The sequence below is a fragment of the Loxodonta africana genome, chromosome 8 (genome assembly GCF_030014295.1).
Source record: "Loxodonta africana isolate mLoxAfr1 chromosome 8, mLoxAfr1.hap2, whole genome shotgun sequence".
Lineage (NCBI taxonomy): Eukaryota > Metazoa > Chordata > Mammalia > Proboscidea > Elephantidae > Loxodonta > Loxodonta africana.
Window position 1 is genome coordinate 125,212,698 of NC_087349.1, and position 19,624 is coordinate 125,232,321.

The window sequence follows — 19,624 nt, forward strand, 5'->3', positions numbered from 1 at the left end:
TCCTAAAAGGATTCCTCCTTTTCTTGCTCTCAATGTAGCACAGAAAAGTTTCCTTTCAAAAATAGTTCCTTTCAAAAAGTGTATTCATAAGAATATACAGTCCAGATAATCTATTGTTGTTGTTGTTAGGTGCCTATAACTGAGTAATATAAAACAATGTACATGACTTTAACAGAATATTACACTAATCGCTATTACTAACTCCAGAGCCAGATTTCACTTCAAGAAGCATTTACTGAGCATATACCATGGATTCTGTTTTGATGGCCTCCAGGAATTTTAAGACTTGGTCCTTACTCTTAAGAAGTTAATAAATACAACCCTGAAAAAAGTGACCAGAGAGTAAGATGAACAGCAGAAAGAAGCCAGACTGTTCTTTCTCAACCAGTTTTAAGCTAAATGTGGCTAGTCTACAAAATACAAATATAGGTTTAAAAATAAGCAAAAAAGTATCCAAGATTTAATTACCATTTTTTTCCTTGATTTTCTGTTTTGCATCTGATCTTATCTCTACGTCCTAAATGCTTGAGCAGAGGAAGTACTACTGAAATCAGAAGCCAGATTCTACCATTAGCTTACTCTGTGACTTTGTAAATCACAACACTGCCGTAAGTCTATATTTTTGCAAGTAAAAAATGAGAGAACTAGGGTAGATTAAACTTGAATGTTTCAACCGAAAATCAAATTATGTGACCAGTAAATTATATGACAATTACATGCAAGGGTCGCTATGAGTCGGAATCGAGTCAACGTCAACAGGTATACGCAAGTAAACACTGCTAAGGTTTCTTATTTCCCACTTAGCTGAAATTACAGTAGCAGCCATTGATCACTGAATGTTCAGGTATCAGACTGCATGATTTACACCCATTATTTCTAATTTTCAACAACTTTTCAATGTAGGTTCTATAAAACTGAGAAAACAGAACGAGAACAACTAATTTACCAAATATCACATAGGCATAAATGCTCGGGACTGTACTGAGACTTGATGCAAAATCCCATGTTTTACCCTCCCATACAAATTCATATTATGTACTATTTACATGCATTATTTCTACAGAGATCTAAATGAAACCAAAACCAGTGGCCACTGAGTCAATTTCAACTCACGGCAAGGCCACGTGTTGCAGAGTAGAGCTGCACCATATTGTTTTCATAGCAGATCACCAGGCCTGCCTTTCTAGGTGCCTCTGGGTGGGTGTGAATCCCCAACCTCTCAGTTAATAGTTGAGTGCTTAACCATTTGCACCACCCAGGGACAACCTAAATATGCATTACAAAACCAGGCAACTTTATTTTTTTAAAAAGTCAATCCATTTTGCAATTCAAACTAGCAGAGCTGGAAATATTCAGTATCAACTCACTTGATGCAACAGACGTTTCAGCTTCAGTAGCTGAGTTTTCACAGCAGTGCAGTCCTGGACCATGTGTCGGAGGGTCATTTCATCCAGTATCACAGTATTTTCTGGTACATCTACAAACATCTTCTGAGCCTGGAAAAAGGGAGTCCCTCCATAGCTTTCAAAATGACCCAAAGGCGATTCTCTATAGGGAGAGCCTCTGAAAGTGCAGAACAAAGTGGGGCATGGGTAAAGATACACAGTACAATTTTAATAAGGAATAAAGATATTACTGCAATAATTATTACAAATCATTTATCGTTATCATAAAGCTTGTAATTTGAACTCACCTCAGTCATGGAATTTGTTTCCACTGAAAGATCCAATCAGCTCTAGTTGTCATTAATAAAATCATCCTCTACTCTCCTATGCCCTTTCTGGTGTATTTTACACTATGGTTGAATAAACTTTCTTCCTTAGCAGAGAAACAAAATACTCTGGAAAAGTCTTACCTGGCAAAAAGTATGCTTAGTCTTCCTTTTCTACATTGATTGCTGTTCTTAACTTTGGGTTTTGCCAGGTCTCTTCAGCTTCACACCTTTTTAGCCTCCCTAACTATGCTCCAAAACCCAAACCCGGGTCTCTTCAGCTTCACACCTTTTTAGCCACCCTAAAAATTCTTTTTTTTTTTTTAACTATGCTACCCGATTTTAATTCCCAACTTGCAAATACTCCTGGACTCACATTTCCTATGCGATTCAGCAGAAAGGTAACACAAGTGTACTGTTATTTTTTCTGTTGTTCTCACTTGTTGATAAATCACTTTTTCAAAAAAAAAAATTAAACAAGGTTTTATGAAAATATTATATTTCCTAATCTTAAACTGCATTTTTCTTTTCTTTTTTATTGTACTTTAGATGAGGGTTTACAGAACTAGTCTCTCATCAAACAGTTAGTACACACATTGTTCTATGACACTGGTTAACAACTCCATGACATGTCAACACTCTCCCTTCTCAACCCTGGGTTTCCTATTACCAGCTTTCCTGTTCCCTTCCGCCTTCCAGTCCCTGCTTAGGGCTGATGCGCCCCTTTAGCCTTGTTTTGTTCCATGGGCCTGTTTAATCTTCAGCTGATGTGTGAGCCTCAGGAGCGCCCTCATTACTGAGCTGAAAGGGTGCCTGGGGCCATAGTCTCAGGGTCTCTCCAGTCTCTGTTAAGCCAACAAATCTGGTCTTTCTTTTTGAGTTAGAATTTTTTTTTTTTTTTTTAATTTTTATTGTGCTTTAAGTCAAAGTTTAAACGGCATTTTAAAAAAAATCTACTAAGAATTTTACGGTTCTCTTTAGTTTTGGCCAATAATGTACATGTGGAATAAGAGTAAACACAGGAGATAATATATTTCATGGGAACTGAAAACATAATTTTTTAACCAGAAGTCACAACTGCAGCAATTTAAAAATTATTGCATTCATTCACATGTGATTCCAGTTGCTTCTTAAATTAAGAATTTATTACATATATGAAGTCTCAATACTTAAAATAATACAGCGAAAAAAGTATTTGCTCCAATATAATGACCATGTTAACATATTAGGATTAAAGTTAAATTCACCATTAATTAAATTTGAAAAAGTCTGATCAAGTTCTACAGAAATATGATTTCTACTAAATTTTCTACCTTTTAAGAAATACTTCCAAATACGTGAATTCTTAAATAGTCAACATAAGTTTGGTTTTTATTAGTTTTCCTTTTTTTTTTTAAAACAACCTCACATACTTAATTTCAGGCCTGGCTTTCTTTAACCCCCAAAAAAGATTTTTAAGAAATTTTAAAATTGTTCTTTCAAAAGTAAGTTCCTACTTTAGAGACACACAACTCTATTTTTATTTGTTCAAAACTATCAATTTTCAAATACTGATCGATTAATTAGTATGAATTTACCCACCCACGACTATGGTGATACACAATCTATTCATGGGGTAATGAAAAATGTATAATTATAAAAAGGCACTCAAACTATACTACAAACATACAATCAACTGACAAATGAATAGTAAAGATGTAAAGTGTTATGTTTTCAGAGAAAAAAATTGACATACTTTGGGAAATTTTTCTGAGTAAGAAAGAATTTGGGAGGAGGGATAAAGTACAAGGTTTGGGTTTGCCTGGATAAAGACTTTCCAGAAAACGAAAATGAAACATAAAAGCCCAAGATAAGTTTTTTAGAGATATGCATGCGAACTCTTAAATACGGTGTACGAGGCTGCAGAAAACCTGAACTCAATTTATTCTTCAGCTTTACCCTCAACATATTGCATTCCTCAGACTGACTTCTTAAAATCTATACCTAACTGCAGGAAATTCCCAAAGCATGCTACCATCACCTTCATCTCCAAATCCATGTCTTCTATCTCTCTGAATTCTTGCCCAATCTACCCATCCTATCCTCCACTCCACACCTGATCTGGAAAACTCCTCTTCATCTCGAATCTGTTGGCGCTTCCTCAGGCAGGATTTGGCGCTCCCATAGGTGTTCTGAGGCAGTGCTGTAGTGTGTCTCATTACCGTCCTTATCACAGTGTATTTGTGTTTGTCTGCAGTCTGTGCCAAATTTTAAATTCCATGAGGAGACGGACTGTGTATTGCTCTTCTTTGTCCCTCCGAAAGGAGTTTTTTGTTTGTTTGGTTTTGGTTTTTTTGACTGAATGTCAAGGTAAGGAGCTTGGATTTTAATCATTAGGTCATTATTTTTTTAGGCTTCTATCTCTAAGATTCTAATATTATGAAGTTTTGACATGAGAAAAAGCAATGCTTTAGAATTTACAATCTGGAAGTCACTTTAAATACAGCCCTAATTAGTATTCAAGTCAAAATTTGCTTCTTATTTGTTAAAAAAGCATAAGACAAATTAGAGAAGGAAGATACTGAAGAACACTGGTCTGAAGTCTAGCCACATCATGAGAAAAAAGAAAATAAAAAGCCCAAACCTACTGCTGTCAAGTCAATTCTTACTTATGGCAACCCCATGTGTTACAAAGTAGAATTGCTCCATAGGGGTTTCTTGGCTATAATCTTTACAGAAGCAGTTCTCCAGGCTTTTTTTTTTTTTTTATTAGTAGCCAATTTCAAGTTGCTTGCATCACCCAGGGACCTTCTATGTCATGAAAACCAAGTATAAAATAAGAGCTTATATAAGGTTGACATAAATGTGAGCCAATGCAAGGAACTAATGACTTAAAAACATTTTGAAGGAAGAGTCAACAAGTCTTCGTCACTAACTGAATATAGGGGCAAAGAGAATGTCATCTAGAAAAGTGTGAGTGGCGTAAAACAGCTAGCTCAGGCCTAGGATTTATGTTTAAATCCTGGCTGGTGATAAATAGCTACTGAAAATACTTACTATCTTTGGGCCACAGTTTCTTCAACTGTCAATGTTCTCTTCTGCTTACTGAATAAAGTGTATATGGCTTAGAAGCTACATTTCAAATACCTCCATCACGAGATCTAAAACTGAATGCATAACTTCTCCTAGGTCTGAAATGCTACCTCCTCCATCAAGCCCTTCCTGATCCCATGTATTAGATAAAACTGCAGTTTTATGAGCTTCAACTTATTTTACAGCATAAATTATAGGAATTTGTATATGTATCTACCCTAATTAGACTGCAAGTCCTTTGAAAACAGGGACTGCATCTCATTCATTTTTATAATACCCACACAGATCACAAGTGTTAAAATCTCAGCTCTGTCACTAACTAGTTGTGTAACACACTAAGGAAGTAATTTCATCTTGCTATGCTTCATTTTCTTTATCCACAATACCAGGATAATAACAGTACTAACCTCATGAGGTTGGTATAAGAATTAAATGAGGAAATACCTGTCCTAGTGCTTAGAACAGTGATTACCATTACAGTAAATGTTAAATAAAAGCCTACTTTTATTGTTACTATGAATAATTTCCAACTTCCTTATAATGAAAACATTTTCAATCAGAAATGTCAAAAGAACCACCATATACCCTTCACCTTTATTGCTGACTGTTAAAACATTGGCACATGTAGCTTAAATCTGTGTATGTTTGCTAAACCCTTTGACAATAAACTGCAGATAACATAATACCTCATTTTAAGACCATGTGAAGTTTGCTGGAAAAGATGAATATAACTAAGAAAGCCAAAAGACAGAAGGACACAGATAAAGACAGAACAGAAAGCAAATGTATAATAGCAGTTACTTTCAGATAATAAAAGGAAACTACGAAGGAAGAGGAAAAATAACATGAAAGAAGGATAATGAGAATTATGAGATTTCATATTCTGAGACGATGCACTTCATATATGAGAACCTGAATCCTCCAAACAAAACGGAAAGCCTAGTCAGAGCAGTAAGACAAGAAAAAGAAATAAAAGGTATCCAAATTGGACAAGAAGAAATAAAATTATCTCTATTCGCAGATGACATGGTCCTATATAGAGAGATAATCCCAAAGAGACTGCAAGAAAACGTCTAGAACTAATAGAGGAATTTAGCAAAGCTGCAGGGTACAAGGTCAACAAACAAAATCAGTTGGGTTTAATACACCAGCAATGAGAAATATAAAAGGGAAGTAAGAGAAGCAATTCCACTTACAATAGCATCATAAAGAATAAAATACCAAAAATGAATCTAATCAGGGATGTGAAGTACTTATACAATAAAAACTATAAAACACTTCTGAAAGAGATGAAAGAAGATGTAAGTAAACAGAAATGTTCTATGTTCATGGATTGGAAGACTTAATATTGTTAAGATGTCAATACTACCTTAAGCAATCTATAGATTAAATGTAATCCCAAACAAAATTTCCACAGCCTTCTTTACAGAAATAGAAAAGCCAGTCCTCGATGTTATGTGAAATGGCAAGAGGACCCAGATAGTTAAAGCAATGTTGAAAGAAAAAAGAACAAGGCAGAAGGGCTCACGCTTCCTGATTTTAAAACATATTATACAGCTACAGTAATCAAAATAATCTGGTACTGGTAGAACTAATAGACACATAGACCAACACAATAAAATTGAGAGTCCAGATATAAACTACGATCAACCGATTTTTTACAAGGGCGTTAAGTCCATTTGACGTGGAAAGAAGAGTCTCTTCAATAAATGGTGTTGGAAAAACTGGATTTCCTCATGCAAAACAATGTAACAGGATCCATGCCTCATATCATACACAAGAAAAAATACAAAATAAATTAAGGATCTAAGTGTAAAAGCTAAAATCCTAAAATCCTTAGAAGAAAATGCAGGGGCAATGCTGTCAGGCCTAGCTTTTAACAATGGATTATCAAATATGATGACAAAAGCACAAACAACAAAAAACAAGCTAGATAAATTGGACTTCATAAAAATTAAAAACTTTTGTTCATCAAAAGACTTTACCAAAAAAGTGAGAAGATAAGCTCCTGGCTGGGGGATTATCTTCCAAAACCATATAGCTGATAAGAATCTAAGTAACCAAAGTATGTATAAAACTTCAACAAACTTAACAACAAAAAGATAAATGACCCAATCATAAAACAGGCAAAGAACGCGAATAGAAAAAGGACTTGAATAGATCAAAGAGGACATTCAGATAGCCACCAAACACATGAAAAGATGCTCAGTATCATTAGCCATCAGAGAGATGCCAATCAAAACCACAATGAGGTATCATTTCACTCCCACTAGGATAAGGAAACCCTGGAGGCGTAGTGGTTAAGAGTACGGCTGGTAACCAAAAGGTCAGCAGTTCAAATCCACCACGCACTCCTTGGTAATCCCATGAGACAGTTCCCCTCTGTCCTATACAGTCGCTATGAGTCGGAATCAATTTGATAGCAATGAGTTTTTCTTGTTTGTTTTGTTTAGGATGGCTAGGATTTACAAAAATAAAACAAGAAAATAACAAATGTTGGTGAGGATGTGGAAAAACTGGAACATTTATCCACTGCTGGTGGGAATGCAAAATGGTACAGCCGTTGTGGAAAACAGTGTAGCAGTTACTCAGAAAACTAAAAATACAACTACCATATGACTCTGCAATTCCACTTCTATGTTGCACACCCAAACGACTTGAAAGCAGAGACTCAGAGACTTGTACACCAATGTTCACTGCAGCACTATGCACAACAGTCAAAGGGTAGAAACAAACCTACATGCCCATCAACAGATGAATGTATAAACAAAATGTGGTACATACATAAATGAAATACCACTTAGCCAGTAAGAGAAATGAAGTTTTGATACACGGTACAATATGGACAGAGCTTGAAGACGTTATTATTTTTTTTCTTTTGAAGACATAAGTTATGCTGAGTGAAATAAGTCAATCACAAAAGGACAAATATTGTTTGATTTCACTGACATAAAAAGACAAGAAGAGGTTAAATGTATAGAGATCAAAGCCTATCAGTGCTTACGGGGCGGGGGGAGGGGTTTATTGCTTATGGATTACTGAGTTTTAGTTTACGGTGACGGAAAAATCACATTGATTAACGGTATGGTTGCATGGCCGATTAATGTAATTGCTATCAATAAGCTGTACACCTGTAAAAAGTTCAACTGGCAAAAGTTGTGTGATACATGTATTTGCAACAACGACCAAAAAAAAAAAAAAACAGAGTAGCTGCTGAGGCTGCTTATGTACAACCAAAAACCTCATGGGATTTGGTTCCTTGGTTCGGAAATTTAGGGTCATGCTTTCATGGGACATCCCAGTTAATTAGCCTAATAGTGTGTTTAGTGCTTTTGCTTTATCTCCTAGTTCACTGCATAGTGCCTGGGGTCTTAAAAGTTTGCAAGAGGCCATCCAGGGCCCAACTGGTCTCTATTCACCTGGTGTAACAGAGGAACAAGGGGAGTCAGAAATCAGGGGAAGAAATGGAATGTATGGCTAATTGCCTCCACGAGCAACTGTCTCCTTTGCCATGAGAGCAGAAGAATTAGATGGTGCCTGGCCACCATTACTGAGCGTTTTGATTAAGGATTCTATAGAAGAACCCGGACCAAAAGGGTGATGCAGAATAGAATTTCAAACTCTTAACGGAATGTAGACTTTCTGGAGCCATGAAGGATAGAAGAACCTTCGAAAATATTACCCTGTGGTAATTTTTAAACCTTAAACCAAAAATATCCCTTGAAGTCTTCTCAAAACCAAACAATAGTTTAGCTTTAACTAGTAAAAAACATCTGCCTTGAGAATTATGCTTTTAATATCATCTATATAGGATCAAACTGACAACAGTAATTCGAAAGATTAGACAGGAACCTTAGGGGGCAGTGAGTATATGTTAATTAGGGAGGAACAACTCGGAAAAGAAGGGTAAGAATAATTGTACAACCTGACTGTGTAATCAGCGTAACTGATATGTACACATAGAAACTTGTATTGGTATATGTTTTTGCTGTACATATTCTCAACAACAACAACAAAAAAACAACATAAAATCCATTAAACCACTGTCATCGAGTAGATCCCGACTCACAGCAACCCTATAGGACAGAGTAGAACTGCCCCATAGGGTTTCCAAGGAGCAGCTGGTGGATTCAAATTGCTGACCTTTTGGTTGGCAGTCAAACTCTTAACCACTGTGCCACCAGGGCTCCAAACAACAATATAGGAGGTAAAAATCTCCTTCTAAGCGTGAAAGGATAAATCTAGGGTTGAAGAAAAATAATAATAGAAAATAAACATAAGACAAAGAGGGGGATTACTGGCCATAACAGCCCGCTAATAGGCATAAATTTGTACCTGAGTATAAATTGTAACAATAGTGGATTTTTAGCCCAGAGAGGCAGAGAAATCAGGTGATAAAAACTACCAAAGGCAGTGACTTGGGATGGGGATACACTGGAAGGCCCACAGTGTATTAGCTAAAGGGGAACCTGTGTGGCCAGTCACAGGCCAGGCTGGCTAGCAGAAAGGAAGAAATGCGCTAACAGAGATATGAAAGAATGCAAAAGCAAATTTAGTGGCCACAGAAGCGTGAGAAAGAAATGCCCACCATCACCAATATTTTGTAACATTGTTTTGTAAGTAAAAAAAAATAAAATTTTTATATTTTTTTTTGTTTTGTAAGTACTGCCAATGAAATCAAAAGGAAAATAAAATAAACCAAAGAAAAACTATCAAAACGAATCTTCAACAGGTAGCCTTTTTTTCACCCCGTATTGATTTGAAGGCTTGAATTCATGTAACTCGAGGCTTAATACTTTCCATGGGGAAAATATTAAACGACGCAGGAAGCATTAAAAGAAGATGGAAGGAATACACAGTCATTACACCAAAAAGAATTAGTAGATGTTCAACCATTTCAAGAGGTGGCATGTGATCAGGAACTGATGCTACTGAAGGAAGAAGTCCAAGCTGCTCTGAAGGCATTGCCAAAAAACGAGGCTCCAGAAATTGATGGAATATCAATTGAGATGTTTCAACAAACAGATGTAGCGCTGCAGGTACACACTTGTCTATGCCAAGAAATATGGAAGACAGCTTCCTGGCCAACTGATTGGAAGAGATTCAGATTTATGCCTATTCCCAAGAAAGGTGATCCAACTGAATGTGGAAATTATAGAACAATATCATTTTTGTAATCATTTATCATTTTTATTTATCATTTTTATCATTAATATCACACTCAAGCAAAATTTTGGTGAAGATCATTCAAAAACGGCTGCAGCAGTTTATCGACAGGGAACTGCCAGAAATTCGGGCCAGTTCCAGAAGAGGACGTGGAACCAGGGATATCAGGGCTGATGTCAGATGGATCCTGGCTGAAAGCAGAGAATACCAGAAGGATGTTTACCTGTGTTTTATTGACTATGCAAAGGCATTCGACTGTGTGGATCATAACAAACTATGGATAACATCGCGAAGAATGCGAATTCCAGAACACTTAATTGTGCTTATGAAGAAACTTTACATAGATCAAGGGGCAGTTGTTCGGACAGAACAAGGAGATACAGATTGGTTTAAAGTCAGGAACGGTGTGCGTCAGGGTTGTATTCTTTCACCATACCTATTTAATCTGTATGCTGAGCAAGCAATACGAGAACCTGGTCTATATGAAGAAGAACAGGGCAACAGGATTGGAGGAAGACTCATTAACAACCTGCGTTATGCAGATGACACAACCTTGCTTGCTGAAAGTAAAGAGGACTTGAAGCACTTACTAATGAAGATCCAAGACCACAGCCTTCAGTTTGGATTGCACCTCAACATAAAAAAAACAAAAATCCTCACAACTGGACCAATGAACAACATCATGATAAATGGAGAAAAGACTGAAGTTGTCAAGGATTTCATTTTACTTGGATCCACAATCAAGAGCCATGGAAGAAGCAGTCAAGAAATCAAAAGACACATTGCACTGGGTGAATCTGCTGCAAAGGACCTCTGCAAAGTGTTGAAGAGCAAAGACGTCACCCTGAAGACTAAGGTGCGCCTGACCCAAGCCATGGTATTTTCAATCGCATCAAATACATGTGAAAGTTGGACAATGGATAAGGAAGACCGAAGAAGAACTGATGCCTTTGAATTGTGGTGTTGGCGAAGAATATTGAATATACCATGTGCTGCCAGAAGAACGAACAAATCTGTCTTGGAAGAAGTACAGCCAGAATGCTCCTTAGAAGCAAGGATGGGGAGACTGCATCTTACATGCTTTGGACATGTTGTCAGGAGGGATCAGTCCCCGGAGGAGGACGTCATGCTTGGCAGAGTACAGGGTCAGCAGAAAGGACGAAGACCCTCAACGAGGTGGACTGACACAGTGGCTGCAACAATGAGCTCAAGCATAAGAATGATGGTAAGGGTGGCTCAGGACTGGGCAGTGTTTCGTTCTGTTGTGCATAGGGTAGCTATGAGTCAGAACCAACTCGACGGCACCTAACAACAATTGAATAAATTGAATCCACATAGTTTACCAACATCTGATATTCCATTCACAGGCTACAAATTACACTGGTGCATAATCATTATATTATAGTTTTCACGGAATCTCCCCAAATTATAAGGCTAAATACATATATATTTATGAATATACTTATCCTTTCCCATTCCCATCCCAGCTTCACAATTGCTAAGATGTGTGATTTTGTGCTAAGTTTAAGGTCAGACAGGCAGATGCAGGAATGCATGTGTGTATGTATCAGAAAAAGGAAGGTGTTTCTTCATTTCTTTCCTAATCCAAGTCACAGTTTTTATCTCACAAAGCCATTTTAGAATTTCTTTTCTCACTATTAATAAAAATTATACATTAAAAGTTAAATACATTTATTTTTATGTTCATGGCTATATTTAAAAAAAATGTGTGACTGGACAAAGCACTTTTGGAATGGCTAGGTTAAGACCTCCAAAAATCCCCTCCCCCTCTATAAATAAAAACAGTCAAAATCAACTTTTTCAAAAATCTGGAAATCAACTAAAAGCCTGTGGCATTATTCCATGGAACATTATTTCATAAAGACAGTTAAATCTTGACAAGAACAGTGAGCTTTGTGATGTCTTAGTTTATCATATTCCCATTTTGACCTCCCAGCTCTAACACAGCTTTAAAAACTAAGATCATCACACACAACAGCTGTGAAATCCAGCTGCACCTGGAGGGGCAGAGTGTGTCTCGAACTCTCCAAAAAGACCCATCCCCAAAGAACTGTTACCATTTGACCTGTCTGGCAGCTCCCTAGACAAGGCTCATTATTTGACCCAATTCAGAGTTCACACAGGGCAATCAGCCTTACCTCAGGGTGTCTGTTGAAAAAACCAGCTGTAATTGTTTAAGGATAAACACAGATCAATGATAAAATTGAGAGTCCAGAAATAAACCCTTACATTTATGGCCAACTGATCTTCAACAAAGATGACCAGACAATGCAAAGAGGAAGAATAGTGTTTTTCAACAAATGATGCTGGGGAACTAGATATGCATATGCAAGAAAATGAAGAAGAATGCCTAAACCACACCAAGGAGAAAAGTTATTGTAATGGAAAAGATCAATGACACAAGTTTGTTAGCATTTGAGAGAATCCCAAGGAGCACAGCAGGAGATGTGGGTAGGAAAGGGAAGTCAGAGGAGAAAAAAAGAGAGCTATAGGATCCATGGGGGGTGGAGGGGTGGCAGGGGCACAATATAATAAGAATATGAGAGAAAGTAAATTAAATGATTCTCAACTACCAGTCTTGCAGACACTCCCGGGTTAGGGATGAAGTCTAATCCTGTAGTTAACCACGACAATGACAGGCATTGTGGAACAGAGTAAAGAAGCAACACACAAGAAGTAACAGAAAGGTAAGAGGGACTTTTGCACAGGTAATATAAAAAGTGTCCCAGGTTCAGTGCGCCCAAACCTTTTTTGAAATAACAAGGCATAGAGAGAAGATAAATTTAGGGTATGCTGGGTAAGGCTTCTCTTGGAGGAAGTTTCTCTCTAAACTCCACCCCCATAACTGGCCCTGGGAAAACTGTTGTTTTTAGCTGCTGTCAAGTCAGTTTAAACCCACAGCAACCTTATGAACAACTGAACTTAAAAATTGTTGTTATGTTTGAGCCCATCATTGCAGCTACTGCGTCAGTCCATCTCATCGAGGGTCTCCCTTTTTTTGCTGACCCTCTACTCTACCAAGCATTGACGCCCTTCTCCAGGTACTGGTCCCTCCTGATAACATGTCCAAAGTATGTGAGACGTAGTATCACCATCCTCACTTCTAATTCTGTACTTCTTCCAAGATAGACTCATTTGTTCTTCTGGTACTCCATGGTATATTCAATATTCTTCGCCAACACCACAATTCAAAGGCATTAGTTCTTCTTGGTCTTCCTTATTCATTGTCCAGTTTTCACATACATATGAGGCGATTAAACATAACATGGCCTAGGTCAGGTGCATCTTAATCATCAAAATGACACCTTTGCTTTTTTTTTTTTTTAAGCTTCAAGTGAACGTTTACAAATCCAATCAGTCTGTCACATACAAGTTTACATACATCTTACTCCGTACTCCCACTTGCTCTCCCCCTAATGAGTCAGCCCGTTCAGTCTCTCCTTTCGTGACAATTTTGCCACCTTCCCCCTCTCTCTCTATCCTCCCATCCCCCCTCCAGACAAGAGATGCCAACACAATCTCAAGTGTCCACCTGATATAATTAGCTCACTCTTCATCAGCATCTCTCTCCCACCCACTGACCAGTCCCTTTCATGTCTGATGAGTTGTCTTCGGGGATGGTTTCTGTCCTGTGCCAACAGAAGGTCTGGCGACCATGGCCACCGGGATTCCTCTAGTCTCAGTCAAACCTTTAAGTATGGTCTTTTATGAGAATTTGGGGTCTGCATCCCACTGATCTCCTGCTCCCTCAGGAATTCTCTGTTGTGCTCCCTGTCAGGGCAGACATCGATTGTGGCCAGGCACCAACTAGTTCTTCTGGTCTCAGGATGATGTAGGTCTCTGGTTCATGTGGCCCTTTCTGTCTCTTGGGCTCTTAGTTGTCGTGTGACCTTGGTGTTCTTCATTCTCCTTTGATCCAGGTGGGTTGAGACCAATTGATGCACCTTCGATGGCCGCTTGTTAGCATTTAAGACCCCAGACTCCACATTTCAAAGTGGGATGCAGAATGTTTTCATAATAGAATTATTTTGTCAATTGACTTAGAAGTCCCCTCAAACCATGGTCCCCAGACCCCTGCCCTTGCTCTGCTGACCTTTGAAGCATTCATTTTATCCCAGAAACTTCTTTGCTTTTGGTCCAGTCCGATTGAGCTGACCTTCCAAGTGTTGAGTGTTGTCCTTCCCTTCACCTAAAGCAGTTCTTATCTACTAATGAATCAATAAAAAACCCTCTCCCACCCTCCCTCCCTCCCCCCCTCGTAACCACAAAAGTATGTGCTCTTCTCAGTTTTTACTTTCTCAAGATCTTATAATAGTGGTTTTATACAATATTTGTCCTTTTGCCTCTGACTCATTTCGCTCAGCATAATGCCTTCCAGGTTCCTCCATGTTATGAAATGTTTCACAGATTCGTCACTGTTCTTTATCGATGCGTAGTATTCCATTGTGTGAATATACCACAATTTATTTACCCATTCATCCGTTGATGGACACCTTGGTTGCTTCCAGCTTTTTGCTATTGTAAACAGAGCTGCAATAAACATGGGTGTGCATATATCTGTTTGTGTGAAGGCTCTTGTTTCTCTAGGGTATATTCCGAGCAGTGGGATTTCTGGGTTGTATGGTAGTTCTATTTCTAACTGTTTAAGATAATGCCAGATAGATTTCCAAAGTGGTTGTACCATTTTACATTCCCACCAGCAGTGTTTAAGAGAGTTCCAATCTTTCCGCAGCTTCTCCAACATTTATTATTTTGTGTTTTTTGGATTAATGCCAGCCTTGTTGGTGTGAGATGGAATCTCATAATAGTTTTAATTTGCATTTCTCTAATGGCTAATGATCGGGAGCATTTTCTCATGTATCTGTTGGCTGCCTGAATATCTTCTTTAGTGAAGTGTGTGTTCATATCCTTTGCCCACTTCTTGATTGGGTTGTTTGTCTTTTTGTGGTTGAGTTTTGACAGAATCATATGGATTTTAGAGATCAGGCGCTGGTCGGAGATGTCATAGCTGAAAATTCTTTCCTAGTCTGTAGGTGGTCTTTTTACTCTTTTGGTGAAGTCTTTAGATGAGCATAGGTGTTTGATTTTTAGGAGATCCCTGTTATCTGGTTTCTCTTCATCATTTTTGGTAATGTTTTGTATTCTGTTTATGCCTTGTATTAGGGCTCCTAGGGTTGTCCCAATTTTTTCTTCCATGATCTTTATCGTTTTAGTCTTTATGTTTAGGTCTTTGATCCACTTGGAGTTAGTTTTTGTGCATGGTGTGAGGTATGGGTCCTGTTTCATTTTTTTGCAAATGGATATCCAGTTATGCCAGCGCCATTTGTTAAAAAGACTATCTGTTCCCCAATTAACTGACACTGGGCCTTTGTCAAATATCAGCTGCTCATACGTGGATGGATTTATATCTGGGTTCTCAATTCTGTTCCATTGATCTATGTGCCTGTTGTTGTACCAGTACCAGGCTGTTTTGACTACTGTGGCTGTATAATAGCTTCTGAAATCACGTAGAGTGAGGCCTCCCACTTTCTTCTTCTTTTTCAGGAATGCTTTGCTTATCCATGGCTTCTTTCCCTTCCATATGAAATTGGTGATTTGTTTCTCTATCCCCTTAAAATATGACATTGGAATTTGGATCGGAAGTGCGTTATAGGTATAGGTAGCTTTTGGTAGAATAGACATTTTTACTATGTTAAGTCTTCCTATCCATGAGCAAGGTATGTTTTTCCACTTAAGTATGTCCTTTTGAATTTCTTGTAGTAGAGCTTTGTAGTTTTCTTTGTATAGGTCTTTTACATCCTTGGTAAGATTTATTCCTAAGTATCTTATCTTCTTGGGGGCTACTGTGAATGGTATTGATTTGGTGATTTCCTCTTCGGTGTTCTTTTTGTTGATGTAGAGAAATCCAAGTGATTTTTGTATGTTTATTTTATAACCTGAGACTCTGCCAAACTCTTCTATTACTTTCAGTAGTTTTCTGGAGGATTCCTTAGGGTTTTCTGTGTATACAATCATGTCATCTGCAAATAGTGATAACTTTACTTCCTCCTTGCCAATCCGGATACCTTTTATTTCTTTGTCTAGCCTAATTGCCCTGGCTGGGACTTCAAGGACGATGTTGAATAAGAGCAATGATAAAGTGCATCCTTGTCTGGTTCCCGTTCTCAAGGGAAATGCTTTCAGGTTCTCTCCATTTAGAGTGATATTGGCTGTTGGCTTTGCATAGATGCCCTTTATTATGTTGAGGAATTTTCCTTCAATTCCTATTTTGGTGAGAGTTTTTATCATAAATGGGTGTTGGACTTTGTCAAATGCCTTTTCTGCATCAATTGATAAGATCATGTGGTTTTCGTCTTTTGTTTTATTTATGTGATGGATTACATTAATGGTTTTTCTGATATTAAACCAGCCTTGCATACCTGGTATAAATCCCACTTGATCATGGTGAATTATTTTTTTGATGTGTTGTTGGATTCTATTGGCTAGAATTTTGTTGAGGATTTTTGCATCTAGGATATAGGTCTACAATTTTCTTTTTTTGTAATGTCTTTACCTGGTTTTGGTATCAGGGAGATGGTGGCTTCATAGAATGAGTTGGGTAGTAGTCCGTCATTTTCTATGCTTTGAAATACCTTCAGTAGTAGTGGTGTTAACTCTTCTCTGAAAGTTTGGTAGAACTCTGCAGTGAAGCCATCCGGGCCAGGGCTTTTTTTGGTTGGGAGTTTTTTGATTACTGTTTCAATCTCTTTTTTTGTTATGGGTCTATTCAGTTGTTCTACTTCCGAATGTGTTAGTTTAGGTAGGTAGTGTATTTCCAGGAATTCATCCATTTCTTCTAGGTTTTCAAATTTGTTAGAGTACAATTTTTCGTAATAATCTGAAATGATTCTTTTAATTTCAGTTGGTTCTGTTGTGATGTGGTCCTTCTCGTTTCTTATTCGGGTTATTTGTTTCTTTTCCTGTATTTCTTTAGTCAGTCTAGCCAATGGTTTATCAATTTTGTTAATTTTTTCAAAGAACCAGCTTTTGGCTTTGTTAATTCTTTCAATTGATTTTCTGTTCTTAGTTCAGCTCTAATTTTTATTATTTGATTTCTTCTGGTGCCTGATGGATTCTTTTGTTGCTCACTTTCTATTTGTTCAAGTTGTAGGGACAGTTCTCTGATTTTGGCTCTTTCTTCTTTTTGTATGTGTGCATTTATCGATATAAATTGGCCTCTGAGCACTGCTTTCGCTGTGTCCCAGACGTTTTGATAGGAAGTATTTTCATTCTCGTTGCATTCTATGAATTTCCTTATTCCCTCCTTCATGTCTTCTATAACCCAGTCTTTTTTCAGGAGGGTATTGTTCATTTTCCAAGCATTTGATTTCTTTTCCCTAGTTTTTCTGTTACTGATCTCTAGTTTTATTGCCTTGTGGTCTGAGAAGATGCTTTGTAATATTTCGATGTTTTGGACTCTGCAAAGGTTTGTTTTATGACCTAATATGTGGTCTATTCTAGAGAATATTCCATGTGCGCTAGAAAAAAAAGTATACTTTGCAGCAGTTGGGTGGAGAGTTCTGTATAAGTCAATGAGGTCAAGTTGGTTGATTGTTTTAAGGAGATCTTCCGTGTCTCTATTGAGCTTCTTACTGGATGTCCTGTCCTTCTCCGAAAGTGGTGTGTTGAAGTCTCCTACTATATTTGTGGAAGTGTCTATCTCACTTTTCAATTCTGTTAAAATTTGATTTACGTATCTTGCAGCCCTGTCACTGGGTGCATAAATATTTAATATGGTTATGTCCTGATCAATTGTCCCTTTTATCATTATATAGTGTCCTTCTTTATCCTTTGTGGTGGATTTAAGTCTAAAGTCTATTTTGTCAGAAATTAATATTGCTTCTCCTCTTCTTTTTTGCTTATTGTTTGCTTGATGTATTTTTTTCCATCCTTTGAGTTTTAGTTTGTTTGTGTCTCTAAGTCTAAGGTGTGTCTCTTGTAGGCAGCATATAGATGGATCGTGTTTCTTTATCCAGTCTGTGACTCTCTGTCTCTTTATTGGTGCATTTAGTCCATTTACATTCAGCATAATTATAGATAAATAAGTTTTTAGTGCTGTCATTTTGATGCCTTTTTATGTGTGTTGTTGACAATTTCATTTTTCCACATACTTTTTTGTGCTGAGACGTTTTTCTTAGTAAATTGTGAGATCCTCATTTTCGTAGTGTTTGACTTTATGTTTGTTGAGTCATTATATTTTTCTTGGCTTTTATCTTGAGTTATGGAGTTGTTATACCTTTTTGTGGTTACCTTATTATTTACCCCTATTTTTCTAAGTAAAAACCTAACTTGTATTGTTCTATATCGCCTTGTTTCACTCTCCATAATGCAGTTCTATGCCTCCTGTATTTAGTCCCTCTTTTTGATTATTGTGATCTTTTACCTATTGACTTCCATGATTCCCTGTTATGTGTATTTTTTTTTTTAATTAATCTTAATTTGTTTGTTTTTGTGATTTCCCTATTTGAGTTGATATCAGGACGTTCTGTTTTGTGAACTTGTATTGTGCTGGTACCTGATATTATTGGTTTTCTGACCAAACAATATCCTTTAGTATTTCTTGTAGCTTTGGTTTGGTTTTTGCAAATTCTCTAAACTTGTGTTTGTCTGTAAATATCTTAATTTCACCTTTATATTTCAGAGAGAGTTTTGCTGGATATATGATCCTTGGCTGGCAGTTTTTCTCCTTCAGTGCTCTGTGTATGTCGTCCCATTCCCTTCTTGCCTGCATGGTTTCTGCTGAGTAGTCTGAACTTATTCTTATTGATTCTCCCTTGAAGGAAACCTTTCTTTTCTCCCTGGCTGCTTTTAAAATTTTCTGTTTATCTTTGGTTTTGGCGAGTTTGATGATAATATGTCTTGGTGTTTTTCTTTTTGGATCAATCTTAAATGGGGTTCGATGAGCATCTTAGATAGATATCCTTTCATCTTTCATGATGTCAGGGAAGTTTTGTGTCAGGAGTTCTTCAACTATTTTCTCTGTATTTTCTGTCCCCCCTCCCTGTTCTGGGACTCCCATCACCTGCAAGTTATTCTTCTTGATAGAGTCCCACATAATTCTTAGGGTTTCTTCATTTTTTTTAATTCTTTTATCTGATTTTTTTTCAGCTATGTTGGTATTGATTCCCTGGTCCTCCAGATGTCCCAGTCTGCATTCTAATTGCTCGAGTCTGCTCCTCTGACTTCCTATTGCGTTGTCTAATTCTGTAATTTTATTGTTAATCTTTTGGATTTCTACATGCTGTCTCTCTATGGATTCTTGCAACTTATTAATTTTTCCACTATGTTCTTGAATAATCTTTTTGAGTTCTTCAACAGTTTTATCGGTGTGTTCCTTGGCTTTTTCTGCAGTTTGCCTTATTTTGTTTCTGACGTCTTGAAGCGTTCTGTAAATTAGTTTTTTATATTCTGTATCTGATAATTCCAGGATTGTATCTTCATTTGGGAAAGATTTTGATTCTTTTGTCTGGGGGGTTGGAGAAGCTGTCATGGTCTGCTTCTTTAAGTGGTTTGATACGGATTCTTGTCTCCGAGCCATCACTGGGAAACTAGTTTTTCCAGAAAATCAGCTAAAAAAAAAATGCAGTCAGATCCCTATCAGAATTGCCTTTGGAT

General features: G+C 37.4%; 1 protein-coding gene across 10 annotated transcripts in view; it reads right to left on the minus strand.

The window, feature by feature from the left end:
• The window catches only part of CCSER2 (coiled-coil serine rich protein 2), a 245,528-nt gene that overhangs the window by 81,060 nt on the left and 144,844 nt on the right, over nt 1–19,624 (minus strand). For all 10 annotated transcript variants that reach the window (XM_064290312.1, XM_064290313.1, XM_064290309.1 and 7 more), the window contains one exon: nt 1,368–1,563. In XM_064290312.1, the coding sequence (XP_064146382.1) occupies nt 1,368–1,563 (196 nt within the window). The remainder of the gene's footprint in view (nt 1–1,367; nt 1,564–19,624) is intronic.